Source organism: Cyanistes caeruleus, chromosome 3, assembly GCF_971803275.1.
Source record: "Cyanistes caeruleus chromosome 3, bCyaCae1.hap1.1, whole genome shotgun sequence".
Classification (NCBI taxonomy): domain Eukaryota; kingdom Metazoa; phylum Chordata; class Aves; order Passeriformes; family Paridae; genus Cyanistes; species Cyanistes caeruleus.
Window position 1 is genome coordinate 66,872,113 of NC_141703.1, and position 22,377 is coordinate 66,894,489.

A 22,377-nucleotide genomic window follows, 5' to 3' on the forward strand; every position below is an offset into this window, starting at 1 on the left:
ATTGTAAACTGTCCCATTACTGTTTTATTGTTGAAGTTCTGCCAGGAATTATTGTGGGGATTTGTTTGGGCTTTTTATTTTTGTTAATTAAAATAAATATATATATATATATATGTAATTTTTACTCCTAAATTTTATGATATGAAGAAATAATTTGGGATTAAAAGCTATAGTCATCATGCTTTCTGCTCCAAACAGACAGGTCTATACACAGCACTTGCTATGGATTGTGCTAAATTCTAGCTTTGGGTAAGGAATAAATGATCCATGCATGTCTCATATTCCCCCAGCTTCTTTATTTGTGAGGTTGCTAATCAGACACCAGTGTGGCTGATATTATGCAGCCAGATAAGTGTTCAGGTGTGTTGGTCACACTTGCTGTGAGGTGGTGGCTCAACCTTAAAGCTGGGACTTTGACCAGATTCTCTGTTGTACTGGGCCTTTGTCCTGGTTCTGGTGATCTGGGGAAGGGAAGAAAATGTCATGTGCACCATGTTCTGCAAGGCATGGACAGGCCCATACGCCGACCCCATGGGGACAGATCTCAGTGCTGTACTCAGTGCTCCTGCTCGCCCTCACAGCAGCAGCACAGACCTGCCACGTGTCACACCAGATGTCCCCACACTGCACCAGGGACAGTGGCTGCCACAAGGCTTAATCCAGTTTGCTGTGTTAGGGAGATGGGACAGGCAGAACATGTCGCCAGCCTCTGCAGAGGATATCCCTCTCCAGGAACAGTTGCCACCCCACCATAACCTAAACTTTCTCCATGCATCAGCCAAAGCCCCAGCCGTCCTGGGTCTCCAGGAAGAATAACCAGCAAAGGGATGGCTTTGCTGTACCTAGTGGCTGTCCTGGTGGTGATGGCTTGGGGACTGTAGACTAAAAAAAGAGCAATTCCAACTGTCAGTGATCAAAATACTTTACATGTACCCTACAGAGTACTTCCCTGTGTGCAAGGCTGCAGTCCAGCCCTAGAGTCCAGACTCAGTTTATTGGTTCATGCACATTGCTCTGCAGAGCCACATGTACAACCCTTCACCCTTGTTACACAGAATTGATAAGATCTGATAACATGCATTTAATAAACACATTAGGAAATCTCTGGCATTCTGCAAGTTCAGGCAATAAGTGTCTCATCTGAAGGAATATACTACAGGTGGAAGACCATTTTAAAGGGTATTTATTTTCTTCTTAGCTCATGCAGTTACAATAGATTTTGGCCTGCTTCTAGTGGACTGATATTGCTTGTAAGGAAAATCAATCTTTCTACAAAATTGTGTCTCTTTTTTTACATATAGGTACCAAAATAGTTAAGAAAGGCAAGGATTACTGTTATCAGTCAGGAAACTGGTGTGCAGAGACAGGTTATACAACTTCCCTGAAGTCTTTCAGCCAGTCACTTCCAGCTAGTCCTGTATCCTAACCATCGTGTCTGTCTGCCTTACTGGGCCAGAGACTGAAATCATGCAACAAGTATTCGTTGATTTCAAGGAGCCTGGAGAATTTCATGTTCCCACACACCAGTCCCCTGCTGCTGTACTTGAAATAGTGTTGCCAAAAATTATTCTGTTCTGCCTTGTATTTTAAAAACTTTTACAAAATCTGTCTTTGGCATTGGTTCTCTAGCACAGAGAGAAGGTAAAAAAAAAATCTGTCAAAACCAGATCAAAACTTGAATATTTCATCTCTTGCCCATTTGATCATAGTAGTACTGGAGTCTTGTTGGAAAGAAAATAAATAGCAAAGCCCTTACCTGAAGTCAGCAAAGGCATGAACCTTCAGCTCAGGTGGGAATGTTTGTCTGTGAGTGATACCAGCAGTAGGGTTGTGTGGGGATTTACAATGTATTTGGATAACTATAAGAAACTAAGTTTATCTAAACACTTCTTTACCTTATCAGTGTGTTACCCAAACACTTTGTTAGTGAGACTGTGAGATTAGGATGTGTGTAAGCCCACCACTACTTAAATATATTTACAGAGTTCCTGTGGGTTTAGTATTAGGAACTCATGTATAGATTCAGCAGATGGAATTGCACTAAGGGTATGGAAACTACTTTTAGCTCATTTCTGTCATAATACTCTCCAAATACTTTAGCAGAGGAGGTCTGCTGCCTGAAATGTCTTCCTCTCTTTTGAGCTTCATTACCCAAATGTTGTGTTTTTTCCTTAATTTGCTGTTGAGAACCACTGTCTTTAGGGACCTTTCACAGTGTGGGATGCTGGCTATTCCTGGTTTGTGAAGAGTTCAGCTAAGGCCAGTGGAGTCTCTATTCATATGCTGGTGTGGTTTTACTGAGGAAAAGTGTTTAAAAACTGAACAGGACCAAGACCATAATGCCTAAATTAGCAGTCAGGCACTGGATGAAACAACTGACCCCTTCCAATGATCTTACTAACCATCCAGGAGCTCCTGGTCCCTTCTAAGCCCCTGGGAGAGCAGAAGGGACAGAGAGGTCACATCCTCTGAGCCCGACATTGTGGCCAACAGACCAGCAGCTTACACTTCACCAGAAAATGTGACAGGAGGGCACAGACAGGCTGTGCCCAGGGAAATACTGTCATTCCTCAGGCTGTGGCCACAGACCACAGGAGCAGTTATTTTGATGCATTTATGCACTAGCAGTGCTGTTAGCAGCCCACATTTAAATAGGCCGTGGGGTGGTACATCTGGTTAGCTCAGGTGAGAATACAGACTGCCCACTCCTACTCAGAACAGGCCCAGTGGGGTGGCCACAGGTCAGACCACCCCAGTATCATGTGTTGGCCAGTGGGCAGATGCAGCTATTTTTGGAAAAATATAATGCTGGGATAGGCATACATTTTGATTTTGTACATGTTGTATATCCTACCTGCATTTTCACCTGGTTCAAGGAGGTTCTGAGCCATCAGCTGGAATTTTGTGCTTAATGGCCCTTGCTGAATTTTTCTTCCAGGGATTTTATCCTTTTTTGAATTCTGCTAACTTCTGGCAATCACAGTATCCTCTAACAATGATTTCCAGGGGTCAGCTATGCATATATGGAGAACTGTTTATGTTCATTCATTTTGAACCTACCTCTACTTATGCTCCCAACTTTATCCACTGTGAGAAAAGACCTCATAATTACCAGATGGTGGGCAAACATTTGGAATAGCGTAACCATGTTTGTTGGTTTGCACTCAATTACTTTTCCAAAAAGTTTTAAAATCCACTTTGCTTTATTTTTGTTCCTACTGAGCACTTGTATTGGATTTTCATAAGGCTATCCAAGATCTGTTTCCTTAGTGATAACAGCTCCATTAAATCTCATCACTGTGCACTGTGTTATCTTTAGGGTGCTTTTTGTCCTGTACATTTATCAGCTCTCAAAAGCTAAAATTTTAAGGCCTTCTTGGTCAATATTGTAGTAAACACCTTCAGTGTTTACAGACAATTTCTGTTTTGACTGACAGACTAATTTGGTATCATCATTATATTTTGTCAACTCATTATTCGTTCCCGTTATAAAAACCATGCATGGATAGTGAACAAAACAGGTTCCAACACTAATGTCTGTGTGAATCCTCTGGGAACCTAATCCCATTGTGAACACAGATTATTTATTACTACTTTTGTTTCCTGTCTTTAAGCTGTCATTAAACCACAAGTGGCCTTTTCCTTTTTATCTGTGTTAGCTGAGGTTCTTTATGATTGCTTGGTAAAGGATCTTGGAGAAGCCTTTATTAAATCAGTTACTATTCATTTTGCTTATTTAACATCCTGAGCACCTCCACAGGGGAACTGATGAGATGAATCACACTTTCTTGCCTTGACCCTCATCTTTCTGGCTTTTTGCATGTGTCTTTATTCCCATAAATTTGCCTGAGTGGCTGGTCAGTCAGTCACCTCCCTGCCATCCTTTTGTTCCCTAAATGTATTACTGTTGTACCCCTGCACATCATTTCTAATTCTCTGTTTCTGTGCTGTGACCAGGCCACTGATGTTCTTGTAATCAGGAGGTATTTTATGTAGCAGTACTATCCATTGAACATGTGGGTCTTAAAATGCAAATGGATACTCCTCTGATGCTGGAACAGGGACACTGGAAGAGAAGAAAAGGATATCATGTACTATTCGGAAGCCTCATCTCCCTGTTTGAAGTTTGTCTTCAAGGGTGTGTGTGAGCCTGTCTCTCATGCATAAGAAGCTCAGCGTAGCAGTGTTCATTTTTAAAACTCACTATCAGACAGTTGACACAGCAGCTGACTTTCCTCCAGAACACATCAGTATCAGGCTCTCCAGTGAAACAATCCTCTGTTGTAATTCCGTGCCGCTATTAGCCGTCTCCATCTCGCTTCCTGGCGATGCAGAAATCTCACATAAACTATTTTCCTTTTGCCCCGGTCTGATTCCTGGCAGCCCCAGCACAGATGGGCTGCAGAGCCTCGGCGCCCCAGCACAGCCTCAGGAAGAAAGTCAAAGTGCCACTGAGCCAGAGGGAAGTATTTCTGGCTACTCTAGAGTCCTGCTGTTTCGTGCCCTATATGAAAGAGTTTGCAGCCTGTAGTAATCCCAGCAAACAACTTTCAAACAAATGTCTATGTTCAAACATAAAACATTTTTCCAAAACAGCAGGCAATGAACTTTTGCTTTTAAAAGTCCTGGTCCCAGATATAGGATTCAAAACACATGAAGTTAAGTGACAGCTTCATCTTAGACACGGCTTTGGGTTCCCTGCATGTGAATTTTTGATCTACTTGAATTTGAGAAAGGAGAAACTGCCTGTACTTAGCACATGAGCTGCTGTGCAGGCATCTGTAAAGGCAGAGACAGGCAAAAAATACAAGATGTCTGGATAGGATAGGGATATGTGGATAGGACTTCAGTACCCAGGATATACTGCGTATATAAGGCCATAATCCAGCAAACTGAACTATTCTTCTACCTGCAGAATTATAGAAGGGAGTCCAGAGATTAGAAAGCTGAAAGAAGATGCCTGAGTTTTTTTCTTCTGTGACTTGAAAACAGGAGTTTCCTGCTTCTTTTAACTACATGTCACTAATGTTAATAACAAATGTGCTCCTCTAGTGGATAGGAAGCTGTTTTGTTCTCATAGGACCAGTGCTTTCTAATGAAGAGAGGCAGTCAAGTTGCCATTAAATTTTAGATGTGAAATAACGAGATAAGTGCTACTAACAATAAAAGGGAAATGGGTCACTTCGGGAAGATCAAGTGGCTGATTACTGTGTGAGAACAGCAGGTTCAATCCAAGCCTGGGGAATGCTGTGCCAGGTACAACATCACAGACCTATTTCACAGCTCACTGCAGGGTGTGCATTCTAAGATGTAAATCAGCAGTCCTGTTTTATATATAGACATATTTATTTATTTATGTATTTATTAGTATATTTATTCATTCATTTATTATTTGTTTGTTTACTTATTGACATTTATTTATGGGAACACAAATGTGAAAGTGCTGTTCATCTGAATTTATCCTCAACTATACCACTGCAGCACGGCCTCATGGAGTAATACTCTTAAGGCCAAGGTGGTGTGGAGGAACTCACACTGTTGTCTTGCCCAGCAAAGCCAGTCATAAGTAGATAGTTTGTTCTCAGATATATTTTAGCATTTCTAGAGTACACTGTGTTGTTTTCTCCAGCTGATGTCAGCACCCCACTCACAGTGAAATGGAAGCAGATCTCAAGTACTGCTTGAGATACTGCAGTATCTATGGGCAGCCCTGGGGTGATTTTTCCTGCCAATAGTTCACTCCTTCTTTCTCACATTAAATGCCATTTCAGGGAGAAAAGGTAGCAGAGACACGTAATCAGTTAACAGAAATGAAGTGTTGCAGTTCTGCCTGTGAATGCATACAGAGAAGAAAGAGTATGACTTCTTGGGCTGACTTTGCCAATTATACTAAGTCCATCAGTCATCTGCAGTCTAAGTTCTAAGTCTAAGTCTAAGTGCATCTAAGTTCTGCAGTCATCAGAAGTGCTGTGCTGTATGAATAAGCATTTAACTAAAGATTCCTCATATCCCAGAGTATTTCAGTATCCATCAAGTCACTGATTGTCATGTTAGATGTGACATGTGGTTATTACACTACAGATCTCAGTGTGGACATTTCTGGTTAGTTAGAAAACAACACTAATTCCAGACATGGTTTTATGAAGGAATCTCCTTTCCTGCATGGATCAGTCACAGCATGGGAGCATGGGGTTGGGTTTTCATCTTGTGGGCTGTGCTTCTGTCAAGACTGGCAGCAATTTCAGGTGTATGCTGCAGCTTCCTCATAGTCCTTGTAAAATGCGCAAGGAAGCTTTTATATTGAAGTGCTTCTGTGAGATGCATTAGCATGAAGTTCAGTGTTGCTCTATTAACTATTCCAGAAACAGTCTGTAGACTGAGACTGAAATATTAATTAGTGCTATTATGTAACAACTTAGATTTCTGTAGTACTTCTTGTCTGAGAGGTTGATGGCCAACGGGGTTTCCTCATCTGAATGACACATTTTTGAAAATAAACAGTGAGTGTCAAGGCAGTCCCCAAACAAGGATACAGTCATTTTAAAAGTATGCAAAGAGGGCTACTTCTTTCTTTTGCCATGCACAACCTCAAGCACAGGAGCTTTCAAACACGCACCACAGACCAGCTAACTCTTGTTGTTTCTTGTTTTATTTGACTACTATGCAAGTACTGGACCGAAGCCAAAGAATTCAGCCTCGGCAGAGGCAGCACTCGTCAGCACCGAGCCTGGGGCAACCCTCTGGCTCTGAAGTTGTGTTTGGACCCTCATGTCTGGGAGGAAAGTCATCATTCTGCAACAGAGGCTTCTTATTCTGTCCTTTGTGACCTCTGAGATGAGCAGCTGGGAAGCTGGCAGGACAGCTCTGCCCTGTTGCCTTACCCTCTGATGGGGACATGGGAAGGATGGGCAGCAGTGGGGACACTGAGACTGGAACCCTGCTAACAGACAAGACAGACACTGGGCTTGCTGAGCCCTGTGGACTTGTTCACTAGTATGTACACCTTACCTAGGCTTTTGCCGTGGTTTTTGTTTCTTTGGATTGGCTTTTGAAGCATTACCTTTCTCTTAAACTGCTTCCTAGACTTTGGGAGTATTTCAGGGAAGAATGCAGAATCCTGTTAGCTGAAAAAGTCAATGCATTCTCCAACATAAAAATAAATCATTCTGAATATTTGAGCAGAGTGGTGTTAAATGTTAACACTTGCTTTACATTAGCAATAGCATATTTTAAATAGAATTAGATCAAAGAACTGTAAGTTAATCAAATAAGAATTTCCCTGCACAGAGGTAGTGTCTCTTTGGATAAACACTGTGCCTGTCATTGACATTGGGGATCTCTGGGATATTTATTCCTGAAAAGATGGCAGCAAAGTGGCTGACACACTGGCTTGGCAAGCCGGGGTAGGAATGGGAGCCATCTCTTCCCTGCTGCTCAGGCTGTCTCTGCTCACTGCTGTGAAACAATCCTGTCCCTCTGCTTTGCACAGCAAGGCAGAGAGGAGACTGGTCAGTCCTACTGCCTGGCTGCCAGTGCCCAGCCCTCTTTGGGAGTATAGGTGGTAGTGGTGCCATGTCTATCTGCTCTTGAGTTGGAAGTCTCTGCTTAGAGTCTCAGATAAGACCATGCAGCCATACTTGGAGCAAAAAGCAGCACGTACAGCACTTGCAGGTGCTGTTAATGGTAATAACAGGTAATGGAGCCTTCCAGTCTACAGCTTTCATTTTAAATTTCTAGTACCTGGAATTGTATTTCTCCATTTTATGGCACTGTACAAGTCTCACACAGATGAGGAATAAAATTCATAAGGTGTAATAAGAACAGATTGCATCGCAGTAAAACTATGCCCTAAGGGGATTTGCAGGGAGCAAAATTTTAATGAATAATTGTGAACAAGAGCTGTCCTTCACCCTCTCACACTTAGGTGACTATGTCTGCCCTGTCCCCTGTGAAGAATCAGGTTTCAGGCAGTGCCACCTCATGGCCCTGCCCTGGTCAGCATCTGTCAGGCAGAGAATGGGAGGAGGGCTCCACTGTACCATGACATGTCGTGAGATATTGTTGGCCTCAAGGCTGGAAAACAGGACACAGACAATAATGCCACCTCAGGTGGATGTCCAGGTAGAGTTTTTGGAGGTCAAGATCCCCCACGGGTTGGGATGGGGGTTGAGCCCCTTATGCCTGAGGCTTGCAGCCACTCCAATAGTGCTGGTCTCATGGGAAGGGTGATGGTGGCAGCATCATTCCTGAGCTGTGATTCTTAGAAATTGCTCATTTCCCATGATTTTTAGAAATCAGCACACACTAGGGGTGTACTAATCCAAAACACTGGTATTTTAAAATACAGTGAAATACTATTTGACTGGGAGGGAATTTTCCGTGTATTTTCACTCAGATTTGCTGCCCACCTGTTGATAAAAATGACAATGTTCTGTTTTGGTATGATTAATTAAAGAAATAGCATCTTCTGCTAACTCAGTTGTTGATATGGGAGGATAGAATGAGAACCCATGCCCCTCTATATGCTGAAAAAAACCAACAGCAACACAAAAGGTGTTATGGCAAGGAATAACAGAGAACCTCTCCATCCCCTTTGCTTCTTCCAGGCTGTGACCAGTTCTTGGCAGCATTAATGTTAGGTACTCTTGGGTTTTGTTTACTGCTGAGTGACTGCTGCTAGGTTTTGTTGAATTTTTTGCATCCCAAGGGCTCCGCTTGTTCCAGTGCTCGTTGTACCGTGAGGTTTTGGAGATTCAGACAGCCCTTCCGTAAACGGACTTTTTCTTGGCAAACAGGGGTATGATTTTTAGAAAAGTAAGCGAGGGCATCTCCAGAGATGAGTCAACAGCTGGGCAGCGTAGAGCAGAGGAGAAAAAGGTTTTCAACAGCCCTGAATACTCTAAAACACGCATTCTCGAGCGTCTTCAACTATTTCTTCTTTGCTTTCTGAAGCGGCCCGGTGCAGCCTCTCCGTGCTGGGTAAACTCCGGCCAGCCGGGAGGCTCCGGGGACGGGCTGGGGCTGGGACCGGGACAGGCTGGGGCTGGGGCAGGTGGGGCTGGAGCGGGTCAGGCTGGGACCGGGACAGGCGGGGCTGGGGCAGGCTGTGCCGGGCTGGGGCTGGCTGTGTGGAGCTGGGCTGGCTGTGTGGAGCTGGGGCAGGCTGTGTGGAGCTGGGGCAGGCTGTGTGGAGCTGGGGCAGGCTGTGTGGAGCTGGGGCAGGCTGTGTGGAGCTGGGGCAGGCTGTGTGGAGCTGGGGCCGGCTGTGTGGATCTGGGGCAGGCTGTGCCGGGCTGGGGCTGGCTGTGCGGGGCTGGGGCTGGCTGTGCGGGGCTGGGGCAGGCTGTGCCGGGCTGGGGCTGGCTCTGCCGGGCTGGGGCAGGCTGTGCGGGGCTGGGGCTGGCTGTGCCGGGCTGGGGCTGGCTGTGCCGGGCTGGGGCAGGCTGGCTGTCCCGCTCCGCAGGCTCACTTCCACAGGCTGCTCTGGGAGCGATTGGCCCGCGCGGATCATGTGGGAGAGAGCCGGAATCCCGAGCTGTAGTAGCTCTTGGCACTCCTTTTTCGTTTAAAGCGCTCGCTCCCCGCAGCTCCCTGGGGCTCAGAGCCTCCCCGCTTGCCTTGCCCTGAGCGCGGCGCCGCGGGACGGCCGGGGCCAGCCGGGGCCAGCCGGGGGCAGCCGGGGCCAGCCGGGGGCAGCCGGGGCCAGCCGGGGGCAGCGGCGATGTTGAAGCAGGTGCCCCGGGCCGCGGGCACCGCCTGTTTCTACCTGAACGCCGTGTCCCCCGAGGGCCAGGAGCTCTTCTGGCGCTGCGATCCGGCCGCCCGGCGCCCTCCCTACAGGACCAGCAGGATTCTCGCCCGTCAGCAGCTGGTGACGAAAATTCAGCAAGGTGAGTTGCTGGCAGCAGCGCTCCGTGGCCCGGCGTTGGCGCAGGGTCTGCAGCTCCGCTCTTTCGGAAGAGAACAGGTTTTAGCGCCTCATGTTTCAGGCTCGTTTCCTGTCTCTATTCCAAACTAATCTGGCTAGAGACAGGGTTTGAAATAGTCGTTCATACCTCTCTGTTTCCACACATACACACACGCACCGACAACCAGGAGACAAACACTAGTGCATGATTAGCAATTGAACTGAATTACCTTTTAATCATAAACTACTGTGGTATCTTAGGTGCTGAACTTCGTCTTGTCTGACCGTCTGAGCAGTTACTGGCGCCAGTCCATCTGCTCCGAGTGCTACAGGTCAAACTTGCCCATGGTAACCCAATTAAGAAAGAAGCAGAAGTCCAGTGTGACTGGAAGGAGGCAACTGGGATAATATCTTTTGGAAACAAATGTGCGTAACTGTCAGGGCATTACAAAATCTGTCCCATAGCCTTAAAAATAATCACTGACTTGGCCTTTCTGTAGCTGCTTAAGCAGTTATCTAAGCAGTCATTACAAATGTATCTATTTGTTTTTTCTGAGTGTCTGTCTCTGGCACTAAAACTAAAAGCAGATATGCCTCAGAACAAATCCTTTGGCCTGTGTACACAATTTAAAATCATCTTCACAATGGCTAATGCAAAGATAAAAACCCTAACCAACTGTACGGATTTTTCTGGATTAAAAAGCAAATCAATACATAGTTTTGTATTGATTATGGTTTTGTATGGAATCCTGTTTTCAAGAACACCAGTTTCCAAAGTGGATGCAAGAAAAATGTCATGTTGAAAAAAGAAAAATCCTGATGATGATGGACAGCTTGCAAAAAGGGGTTTGATTCTGCTAAATAGAGGCAGGCATAGAGATAACATCATTTACTGTCTTATGTGGCAAATATCACATGAGTTGGTGTGAGGTTTTGACCAGCAGCAGTTAAATGGAGTGGCTATTTCTGTGTGTTGCTTTCCAGGGGGATTCTTTACATCTCTGGCTGTCAAACTCTGGCAGAAGTACAGAATATAGTGATGAAATTTTATTGCATTTATAAAGAAAACAATGCTTAATTCTTTGGCCAGGTTTAAAAAGATGAAAAAGATAGTTTCTCTGGCAATTAGGAAAACGTGGTTGTTTGCAAGGCAGTCTCAGGAACTGGTCGTGTTTGAAGGATACTGGTCCTCACTGCAGCTCTGATTTCAGGAAGGATATGATGTCATTCTGCATACCCAGTGTATGGCCTGGATTGAATGGAAAGAAAGGGTAATTTATTTCTCTACAGGTTTATTTGAAAATGTTTTGGGTGCAGTGCTAGTACCAACTCAGTGTTCAAACAGCATTAACTGAGGATGTGGTGGATTAACTCACCTCTTCTACCTGTCATGGTGCTGTTTAACATTCCCTCTTGTAACCTGTAATCTGTCCAGGACAGCCAGGGCTGCCAAAGCCAGCCAGTGGTGCTGAGACTTTGGAGAAGCTGTATGGTGAGGAGTTTCAAAGTTGTAACTTTTCTTCCTGCAACTTGTTGGATGGATGGTCAGTCTGTGGTCAATGACCTCTGTTCCTCTTTTACAGCTTTCCAACCTGTTCTGCACAGACCTGTGGGAATTACATTTGTATAGTACCTTGATCATGTGAAGTATATTACTGCTCAGTATATAAAATATTAATGTATGTTGGGTCACTAAGAATAAATGCATTGTTGCTTCCTTCATTTCATTTATTGATGGAAGCTGGGGACAGGATCCACTGTTGAACAAGTGTCAGTTCGTTAGCAGTAAGGAAATTATATGTGCAGCTAGATGCTGATTTCTGTCTATAAGCCCATATGCAGGTAGACACGCATCTAGTGCAAAACCAAGGCACACATTTTTTTCTACAGTGCCTCAAGTAATGATTAATAATTTTTGATACAGTTAGTTGTGTTAGCAATACCAAAAAATCTAAGCCTAGCTAATATGGCTCAGTTTGAAACCTCTGCTTTACACTCTAGATGAAAAACCTAGATCCAACAATCCCTCACAAGACTTTCACCAAGTTTTATTGGGTGAGCATGTCACCCTCTCTGCTTGTTTTGTTCAGTCTGTAAGCAGTGTGAGGGTACTGGATCAGCCCCCGTCCCTTTCCAAGAGAGTACTGGAAGAGTACTCTAAAATGGGTGGAGTTATGAGTCTGTGCTTTTAGAGGGAAATGAGTTTTACCCCATTAACATATGGGATTCATGGCTAGCAGAGTGCCACAGAGAAACTAATCAATAATATATTGAAAACTATATTAGGAGATGTAAGATGAGAACCAAAACTTGCTTTCAGTCATCCAGTTGAATAAAGCATGTAAATCATTATTTAATTGCTTGAATTTGTATATCTTTGAGTCATACATCTTAAGGTCCTTAAGACAAAGTATTTGACCATAGCTACCCCAATTCTTGTGTTAGCACCTCTCCAATCTAATAATTTGAATTATAGCATATGTTTAGATAAAGATCCAGCCTGCATTTTAAGATTGCTGGAATGGTGAATCCTGCCTTGTTAATTGCTTTGCTGAAAACAGATCTCCCACATGTTTAAGTGCTAAGCTGCCCTGGGGCTTGTTTGAATATCTGCTCTCTACTTCTTACCCAGTTATTTTTCACTTACTTGTTTTCAGACTGGAGGCACCTAAAGTAAGATTGTTATATCAGGTAATTTTTTTTTTCCTTAATGAAAGGAATATTTTACAAAATCACAGTATATCCAATTCACAATGTATAAAGCAGTCAAAGCTGCCATTCCTGGTCAGTAATGCAGTGTGACACAAGGTGTTGCATATACTGCTGGCTTTTCAGTCATTAGCCGCATGTACTGTTCTAAACTATGCTAATTTACTCTATCATATCACAATACAGCTTTTCTTCCTCCTTGAAAAAACAAATTTTCTGAAGACTATTTCCTTTGTATTTTCCTTTGGTGTTAGTTAAAAATAAGCTAAATGAGTCATTAGAGGAATTATACTATTTCATCATTTCTAAAAAGAAATCACCACAACGGAAGTGACAGGAACCAGACTGTTATTTCAATCAGATCATACTTTGAAAGTCCTAAATATTTGGTTCATGTACACCACCAACTCCTTGAGACAGAACTATGAGGTGACCTGTGAATGTGAGTGGTAATTATCTGTTTGATATTAAACAGGTAATTTCAAAATGCAATCTTTTTGATGATTCCCTTTCCCTCATAAGCCCGTTAGTTTCCATACTGAAAGGGGACACATGCCTCAGCATAAAGAAACAGGGTGTAGCATGCTGGGTCTGAGGTATTTATTCAAACTCTGTATGCAGTAACTGTATGAGAATTCATTAACGATTACTCATGTTTTCTTTAAATAAATAAGGTGGTGACTTTCAAGAATTTATATTACATGAGTCACAAAGTTGTTATTTCTTTCACAGTACATGGCTAAACTCAGTGCAACAGAAAATATAAAAAGTAGCTGTAGGTAAAAAGTAAGGAAGAATTAAGGCCTTACCCTGAAAATGTTAAATTGAAGACATTGACTGTTCAGTACAGGTAGAGTGTAAGTCAAGGTGAATGAAGCCACATCTGCCCCAGCTTAGACAGGCTGGTAAAGAAATGTTCCCTTTCATCTACAGTAAAATTAGATTCTTAGCCTGCCTGTTCAGTAAGACAATGATACGAAGAAACAAATGAAAATAAGACAAATTCCCATTCTCAGTGAGTAAATTCCTGCCCACAGTGCGTAATGTTCTGTGATTTGTCTCAGTTTATGTCCACAGGCAAGAAGAGTTGAGGAAAATTGTTCGATGGAGCGATATTAAATCAGACTTTCAACTTTTCAAGGCAAACTCTCCATTCAATGCTCGGCAGATGTTTTATACACTCTTATGTGTTGCAATTTCAGTTTTGATTTTGTATGTCTATTATTACCATTGGTTCACCTGGGTTCCTCTCGTTCAAGTGAGTTTTAAAAGTGCAGATAAATGCACTTTTCTATCATATATTCTTCCCTTCATAGTTAGTTCAAGGTGTTTAATTCTCTTTTTCTAAGCATGAGTAGAATTTGTGGAAAATGTTACAGAAGTATATAAGTGACTTGGAAAAAATTATGCAATTCAAGTGACTTAAATTTCAATGATTATTGTACCATAACAGATAATACACTCTGATATTCCTGAGGAGAGCAGGGAAGTCATGTAGGTGAAAATGTCATAGGCTGCATTACAAAAGCCTACATCAAATTCCTGTGTATGCACACAGGTGTGGATTACAGGATGGAAAGTGGGATACAATTAAAGAATTAAAGACCATGAGTTTGGTCAGACGTACAAAAAGGACAAAATGCAGTTGTTGAGGCAACCTGAACCATAGCCTTTCTTATGTTCTGGATGCTGGCCACTTAACCTGCAGATGTTTAAACTTCACTGAATGAACACAGGAAAATGAAAGATTAACCAACAAGATTCAGCCTTGGTGGTAACGATACCAACACCCTCACTGATGTCATCTCTGACCAGTGCTGGTGGTCTGCTGCCTCCTGAGCCTGTAAGCCCTTAAGTCAGGGCAGCAGCAGTTTGTAACTACTTTTCAGCCCCCGGTGCCTCCTCTTGTGGTGCCTCTGTGTCTGTACTACAGCCCAGGCACGCAGGAGAGGACAGAACAGGGGCTGGGGTTGCCTGGAGCACCAGGAGGAACATCTTTAGCTACAGAGCTGCTTTGCAGACCTCAGCTGGGACATGGTCCATCCCTCTCCACTGTCAGATACGGGTGGGACAGGTGTGTGCTCACAGCAGAGGCATCTTTGGGTTGGTTGTTTCAAACACTCTTTTAGGTCCCTTAGAAACTGAGCCCGTATGCCACCTGAAGTTTCTTCATCATATTTTCTTCCTTATACACTCTTTCCTCAGGTCCTTAGATCTAGACTTGGATAAACTGGAGATCTTCAATTAAATAATTTTTTTAAAAAACACTTTTATTACATACTCGTTCTCTGAAATGTTTGAAGTATTTGTGAAACTTTAACACAAAAAATGTGAGCATCCCTAAAGGTATTTATAAGCCAAGAGTGCCCTGAGATGTGTTTGTACTAAAAAAAAAATAAACATTGGTGTATAAGAGTGCAGTCCAGACAATTAAAGTTTTAAAAATATGTTCTTCATAAACAACTGGACATCTAAAAGGGAGAAACATTCACTGGATCCACTACTTAGCAAAAAAGGATCAAAAACTGAAGATATCTGGAAATAGCTCTGTGATATGTAACTAGAAGTGGCCTGTGTGGTACTGGAGATTGGATTCAATAATAGTGGCTATTTCTGACCTTAAAGGTTCACAGCCACAAAGTGTCAGGGGCACTTCAGCTGATACATGCAGGTTGGAAATCAAAAAGTAAATCTTGGCTCTTCTTACGAGTTAGGAGACTTTTGCTCTCAATTTCACTGAAAGCAGATTTCAGTCAAGGTGAAATCTTAACTTGAGGCTTTCTTGTTTTGAAATTGTGAAATGAACAGCTGTAGTTGTGCTATGTATCTTCTATATTGATCATGGAGGAGACTGAATTTCATATTAACCCCATTGTATAAGTAGAGACAGTAGTGTTAAAAGACATTTAAGCCAATAAATGCAAGATTTATGCTCAATAAATGAATCACTAGAATAGTAATAACCAGAAGTGGAATTAGTTTAAATTTAGAAGTGATAAGTCACTGTGGCATATAAAATGCTACATAACAGAGGTAAAATGGAAATGACTCACAAAAGTAGATTAATTAAGAGAATATGTACATGGCATTTATGTTACTCAGTTTCTTATATCCATATTTATACAGAAATCTGTGAAAATAAAGTGCAGTATTTGTACCATGAGCACTGTGAATGTTAATTAAAAAAATCTGCATTTTTACATTCTAGACAGATACTATTATTTCTTGGCAAGAGATAGTTATGTACTTCTAATTTTTACTCCTGTGCAAGCTGTGTAGTCATTGAAAGTTCCTCAGCATCATTCTTTTTTTTAATCTTACTCCTATCATATGATATTCTCAGATGATTAATGGCACTTAAAGAAATATATGAGCTGTTCATACAGGGCATCACATGTTTGGATTAGTGCCTAAGGGACTGAGCAAACAGGACCCTTGTTACTAGGTTATTAACCAATTGTCCATATTTGAATTTGTTACACCTTTTAATAGCTGCTTTTGAGGGTAAAAGGATGAATTATATGTCCTGTGAGCTTGATCCAGTATATACTAGTTGTGTGATTTCTTATTTATGCTCATTTTATAGATCTATAAATGTGAGAAAGCCAGAAAACTCTCATCTTTGTGCCTTGTGGGACACTTTTTGCTTAAAAGCCGAGAGGAGGGCTCGAACACCTTGAGCTGGACTATTTAGAAGCTGTTGAAGAGCAGACAGTATGATTCAGAGGACTTGGGAGTATTATGGCTTGGCTGAAAAAGATGTGTGTGACTCAGTTTGAAAACATCTTCTGGGCTTTTGCCTCTCATTTGTTACAGGACTGAGTTTAATTCTGCTGGGAGAAAACAATCGCTTCATAGCAGTTCAGAATACATGGGATTTTGGCTAATAGAGACACAGAGATGAACAAAAGTTTTTATCCTTGTGATAAGTTAGGTAAACTCAGCGAAGTAACTTGGTTTAAAATAATGGGCTGTGCAGTATGTCTTAAGTAAATACCATCTGCCAGGCATGGAAACTGCCTGCCTGGAACATACCAGATGTTTTGCTTTCCAGTCCAGGCCCTTTGCCAAAGAAGGACTCAGCCCTGCTACTTACACAGATGAATCTTCCCCTGTGCTAAAGGAGCGAAATAATACATCCTAATAATGTCAACTGGTATTGTTTTAATGACCTAGATGTTACAGGCCTTTGGCAATAGTTGTGCTCCCTTTTAATTGGATTGTGGTCTGTTTGTGTGAGCAAAGTTTTCAGGATTTGGAACCAAAATCTCTGTATATTTATTGTCATCTCCCTCCTTTAGTCCCAATGGCCTAAAGGGTATCTGATTATTTTCCCCCTTTAATACGTCACTAGTGTCTTTCATGGTTTGTTTATTTTATTGATTTTGCTGTGCTTGTTTCTAGTCCTCCACCACTTGAATGGTTTAGAACTATGGACAAGAGCAATAAATTCAACTTGGAATCTCTAAATTAATTCTAGTTTTTATCCTCTTTAGTCACAAACACACACCCAATGGCATCCGGCGCCCACCAGACCTGCCATTTTCTGGGAGATTTCTCAGCTTCCTTCCTGGAATCATTTGCAGGAAAATTTGGCACCCTGAGCTTTAAGAAAAGGCAATAAAGCTTTTACTTCTGAATGGGTTGGGAAGTGAGGATGGTGGTACAGCTTTTACTCCTGTGTAACACTTTTCTGCAAGGAACTGCTGCTTCTCCAAACACCCCCCAGCACCTGCTGAACCATGTGGTTTTTCCCCAGATCTCTGACAACACTTCCCCCTTCCTTACTGCATGTGTCCTTTGGGCCAATTACCTCAATGTCCATTTATTCACATTATTATCCAGAAATTCCTGCTTGCAGATATCAGGTTAACACACCATGTTCCTGTGCTGGTGCAACAGTAAAATGGCCTTCTGAGTCTGAGTGGGCATTTTTTGTGCTACTAAATAATAGAGATGGAAGGTGAGCTTGAAGTACCCCCTGGGCTGCTGAGCAGATTCTCTGACTCTGTTTTGGGCTTCTCCAGCTGGCTCAGCTCAGACTAAGTCTCAGAGAGGACTAGTTATAGGTAGTGAGGACATGAGCAAAAAACAACAATCAGTCTGTGTTTCATTTGGCAGTGTAATTGTAACCCCTCTTGCTGCTGCCACAGAAGGTGCAAAATGAGGAGAAACCTTGTTTACTAGGTCTAAATATCCAGTATTAAAGTTTCTGTAGTATTAGCCCCCAAACGAGGTAATGCAATTTTTAATGCTTGAAGTTTCTGATGGAAGTACATAAAAGTAAATGTATCCTGTCATGAAGCGCCTTTTCATTCCTGAAAAATGCAGAAATAAATTCTGTTAAAAAAGCCAAGTACTTAAGTAATTTTCATTATATCATACTGTGAAACAGACAGTTCATATCAGCTAACCACAACCCTGTCCTTCTCATTTTGAAATCAGTATCCCAAATCTGTGTAAGGTCAGAACTTGCAAAAGCCATTCCAAATAATGAGATCATATTGCTGATCCAAATAACTGCAGTATCATCAAGTGTCTTTCCAAAAGATCCAAGAATTGAAAGGGGACCAAAGATGTAAGATGACTCTAGATTTGAGGAGGAAGCAGTATCTCTGTCAACACCCAGATGGCACAAGGGCAGGACTCGCATGAAAGGCAGGGTCCTTTTCCATTGCTTCAGATTCAGGAAACACAGATTGTTTCATTTTCCCTAGTTCCCAACTGATACAGGAGTGAGAGTCTGGACAGGACAAGACTCTCAGAGCCACACAATGTAGCTTTTTCATAATATATTTGGCAAACTTCAGTGTTCTGCAGGATGAATCTAGGTTTTGTGTGTTTAATTGCATCTGATGGCGGCAGCTGGATATCTAATCATTTGGTAACTTCAGAGGTAATGGCTTTCTCTTCCTGCAAACATTTATCTGAAGGGAATAATGTAAAATCCAAAAGTTAGGGCTTGGCACAGAGGGTGAGGAAGTAAGTCCTTTACATTTTTTTCCTTTTTCTTTTCATTTTTACAGCTATTTTAAAACTGCCATTCTATCAGCTTCACTATGTTAAAAGTGTGGCAGTCTGCCTAGGTCTTATCCAGAGTTATGAGAAGTTTCTAGTCTCTTAAATTCAGCAAGCATCAGTCTGTATCTCTCTGAAAAGCTCCTTCCAAATTAACAGACTGAGATATCAGAATATTTTTTCCAAAACTTTATCATTCATTGCTGATTCTGCATTAAAACTAGACACCCTTGCCAAAACTTGAGCCATGTCAGCAAAAGCTGCATTTCATACTACTGCCTGAGTGCTGTAGCCTGGATCAAATAATACAGGCACTGATTCATGGCCAGGATTGCTCTATCTTCATCCAGTGCTTCATGCTGAAAGCTGGAGCTGTCTTCATTGCAGTGGTGGCTAATCAGACATCGCATCAGTGGTGCTACCTGGGGAAATAGTGGCTGGAGTTCACTCCTGAGGCCATCCTTCCCCAGCAGCTCACAGCCCTGACATCCTCACCGCAGGGCCATGGGTGCCAGCAAGAGGTGAAGGGCTGCCCTTGCACTTGCCCATGGGGCAATTGTCAGTTCAGACTAAGAAAGGTCTATTTACCAGCAGCTTCTGAAGGAAGGAAGAGATTTCTGGTGACATTTTAATTCCCTTTTATGCAGAGCTATTTTTATACAGTGCTGCTGCCAGTCTTATCAAATGCTTTGTGTCTTCAGAGTTTTTACTGAACTGCATAATAGGCGTTTCAGCTCCCTGGCATATAATGGCAGTGTTATTTGCTGAAAGTCTTATTATTTCGAGTGGCCTCTTATCTGAAGATCAATTCATTAGTCCTGGCCTCTGAAGTTTAAAAGGAAACAACTTCAGTTGCTAAAGAAAAAAATAAATTATGTTTTATTTCAGTAATACTTATTTTCTCTAATATTGGGTACTGAAAGTCTATTTTAAGACTGACAAAGCAGATGATCCATATTTCAGGGTTGTAATCTGAACTCTGACATCCACAGATTGTCAAGATGGGTGAGAGAACTGGACTACCACTGAGGCAAATTTAGTTCCTTTTCTGTTGCTTGCTTTATCTTTTTAGCTGGAGAGTGCAAACCAATTTCCACCAGTGCTCATGGAAAGCCACCAGCAATGACAGCTTCAAGGAGAGGTTACTTAGGTTACTCAGCTAAGTTTACTCAGCTAAGTAATTATGTGTTACTCAAAAGTGTCTCAGACCTTTGAAGTTGCATTGTTCTAGAAAGTTGTGTTTTGTTTCCATTTCTGTGGAAGACCTTGGTTAAGAAAGTTGCTGTATTGCTGTTGGGCACAGGGTCTAAAAGTTGTTGTACAAGCAGGAAGACAGTTTTCACCCACCACAAGGTATGAAGTTATGTGAAAGCTGGAGGAAGACTGTGGTCTAAAATCCTGGGAAATCCCCCATCTCAAGCCTTCAGTGAGGATCAATACAAAGCTTTTGGCATTTTCATGGCAGCTCTGATGAGCCACTGACTCCCACTCTGGAAAGGCTTTTTACAGCTCCATGGTGCCTGCAAATGTTTCTAAGAACAGAAAGTTTCCAAAAAAACTGCCGAGACCAGTGAACAGAACTTACACAATACAATCTGAATATATAGTACACAGAAATTTTAAGGACACAAGTAGTTGAGTGAGTAGCTTTTCTTGTTCAGCAAAAACATTTCTGTTACCAGAATGCTTTTCTTCCCCTTGAGCACCTGAAGCTGACAGTTAAAAGTTTTCTGGTTGAAACTACTGCTATATAGCTTGTTTTTTGGAAAACTCATGAAAACCCAAAATTGTAGAATAATTGTTTTTAGTGAATATTCAGTAGACATGGCCACAATCTATTTAAAGTGAATCAAAAATGTGCCACTCATTTTTTTTAAAGTATTCCTTATTGACTCTGTAGCAGCTGGAAAACTATAGCAAGTTTTAATTATCTTCAGAAAACAAAATGCTCCTGCCAACACATGCTGGTTATTATCAGCAGCTGCTGTATGCTGACATACTCTTTCAGCATATATGAGGCTCAGCTGTCCTAAATAATCATTGTAAAATGTAAAATAGATTTATAGTGATGTTAATTTCTTGTTAGATATTTAACTGCTGATGTAATTCATACTGAATTTAGGTCTTCTTCTTTGTTTAAGCTATAAGAAAATTATTTAAAACCAGGATGAATATTTAAAAGGTGCAAATAGCTTGTACCAAGAGTTTAAAATATTGAACTATGGTGCTCTTTTAACAATTCACTAAAAATAATCAAATTCCCTGTTGTCATGGTTTTAACATTTCTGTAGGTGTAAAATTTGACTTCCCACCTATGAGTAACAATTACTGAAACTTTATAGCAATTAAAAAGTTACAAATTAATTTGCTGATTTTAGCAAAAATCTTTACATGTCATCCTTTTATTAGCGGAAACTGAGATCTTTATGGCAGTGACAGTTGTCAAATCAGATACTGCAATTCTGTTTATTGTGTAACTTACCAGGGTTTGTTTTTTTAATGGCACTAGTGTACTCTTCAGTCTGAGACACCAATAAATACATGTGACATTTATGTTTCAGAAATGTTTAGAAAGACACATAGATTTGATCTATGATAGATTTTTTTTTCTCAGTGTATCTTGAGCCTGCATCTTCTCTAAAATGGAAAATTTGTGATTAGCTCAATTTTTTATTACCTTATATTCTCTGTGATCTATTTTTATTTTGCACTGAAAAAGTACAAAAATATCAGGCAATCTGTAAAATATGTTGTTGGCAGCAAGGCAATTTTAGACCATTTCTTGATCACATGAGAGACTGACAGGTTTGATGGTTTCCATTCTGAGGCGTAACCTGGAGGGAAATGTTACATTCAGCAGACTGGACTCTTGACATTTGAAGAAGTTTTTTAATATAGATTAAAAATATGCATGAGACTCCACATAATTCTATTTCACTGAAATGACTATTGACTTTTGGACTCGAGTTTTCAACCAGTCTGTTTTTTAATCAAACTGCAATCTACTGAAATACAGTTCAGGTTCTAGTTTTAAGTGGGACTCAGGTGACATTCACTCAGGCTGTGAGTTGGTTGCACAATGACTTCACACCAGCTGGGTAAGGCACATATTCCTTTGCTGTCTTGGAGACCCAGAGTTCAGATCCTCAGCAGAGAAAAATACTGTCCTGAAACAATATAGCTCTAATTTTCATAAAAATAATACATGCAGGAGCATCACAGTAGCATCACTAAGTGCAAGAAACAATCCTGATTGTAGTCTCATGTTCAGAAACCATGATTTCTCATTTGGCATGTCTGCTTCACTGAAACATCCTAAACCCTCCAAAACTTCAATGTACAAGAAGTGCCCAGGCAACAAGACTGAGAATTTTACAGAATCAATTCATTATTTAGGTTGGAAGATACACTGGGGGGTTGCCCAGTCCAGCTCCTGCTCAGAGCAGAGACAGCTGAATCAGGTTGCTCAGGACCTTGTCAGGTTTAGCTTTGAGTTCTCCAAGGACTGATATGCAACTTCCACACATGCTCCGGGCAACTTGTGATGTTATTTGACCACCTTCATGATTAACTTTTCTCTTATGTCTAATTTGATTTAAAATTCTGCAACCTTGTTTCTGTTGCCTTTCATCCTACAGCTGTGTACCTCTAAAAAGACCCTGACTTCATTTTCCTCTTGTAGAAGAAGCCACCAATTAGCTCTCCTAGCCTTTTCTTCTTAAGGTTAACAAACACAGCTGGTC

At 41.7% G+C, this 22,377-nt stretch overlaps 1 protein-coding gene across 7 annotated transcripts in view; it reads left to right on the plus strand.

Moving 5' to 3' along the window:
- Nucleotides 1-22,377, plus strand: part of STARD13 (StAR related lipid transfer domain containing 13) — a 284,897-nt gene that overhangs the window by 162,727 nt on the left and 99,793 nt on the right. The window contains exon 1 of one of the 7 annotated variants that reach the window (XM_023918535.2): nt 9,702-9,890. The exons of the other annotated variants lie outside the window; for them this stretch is intronic. Coding sequence (XP_023774303.2) covers nt 9,722-9,890 — 169 coding nt within the window. The 5' untranslated portion in view covers nt 9,702-9,721. Of the gene's footprint in view, nt 1-9,701; nt 9,891-22,377 lie in introns of those variants that run through there. 7 annotated transcript variants of the gene reach the window in all.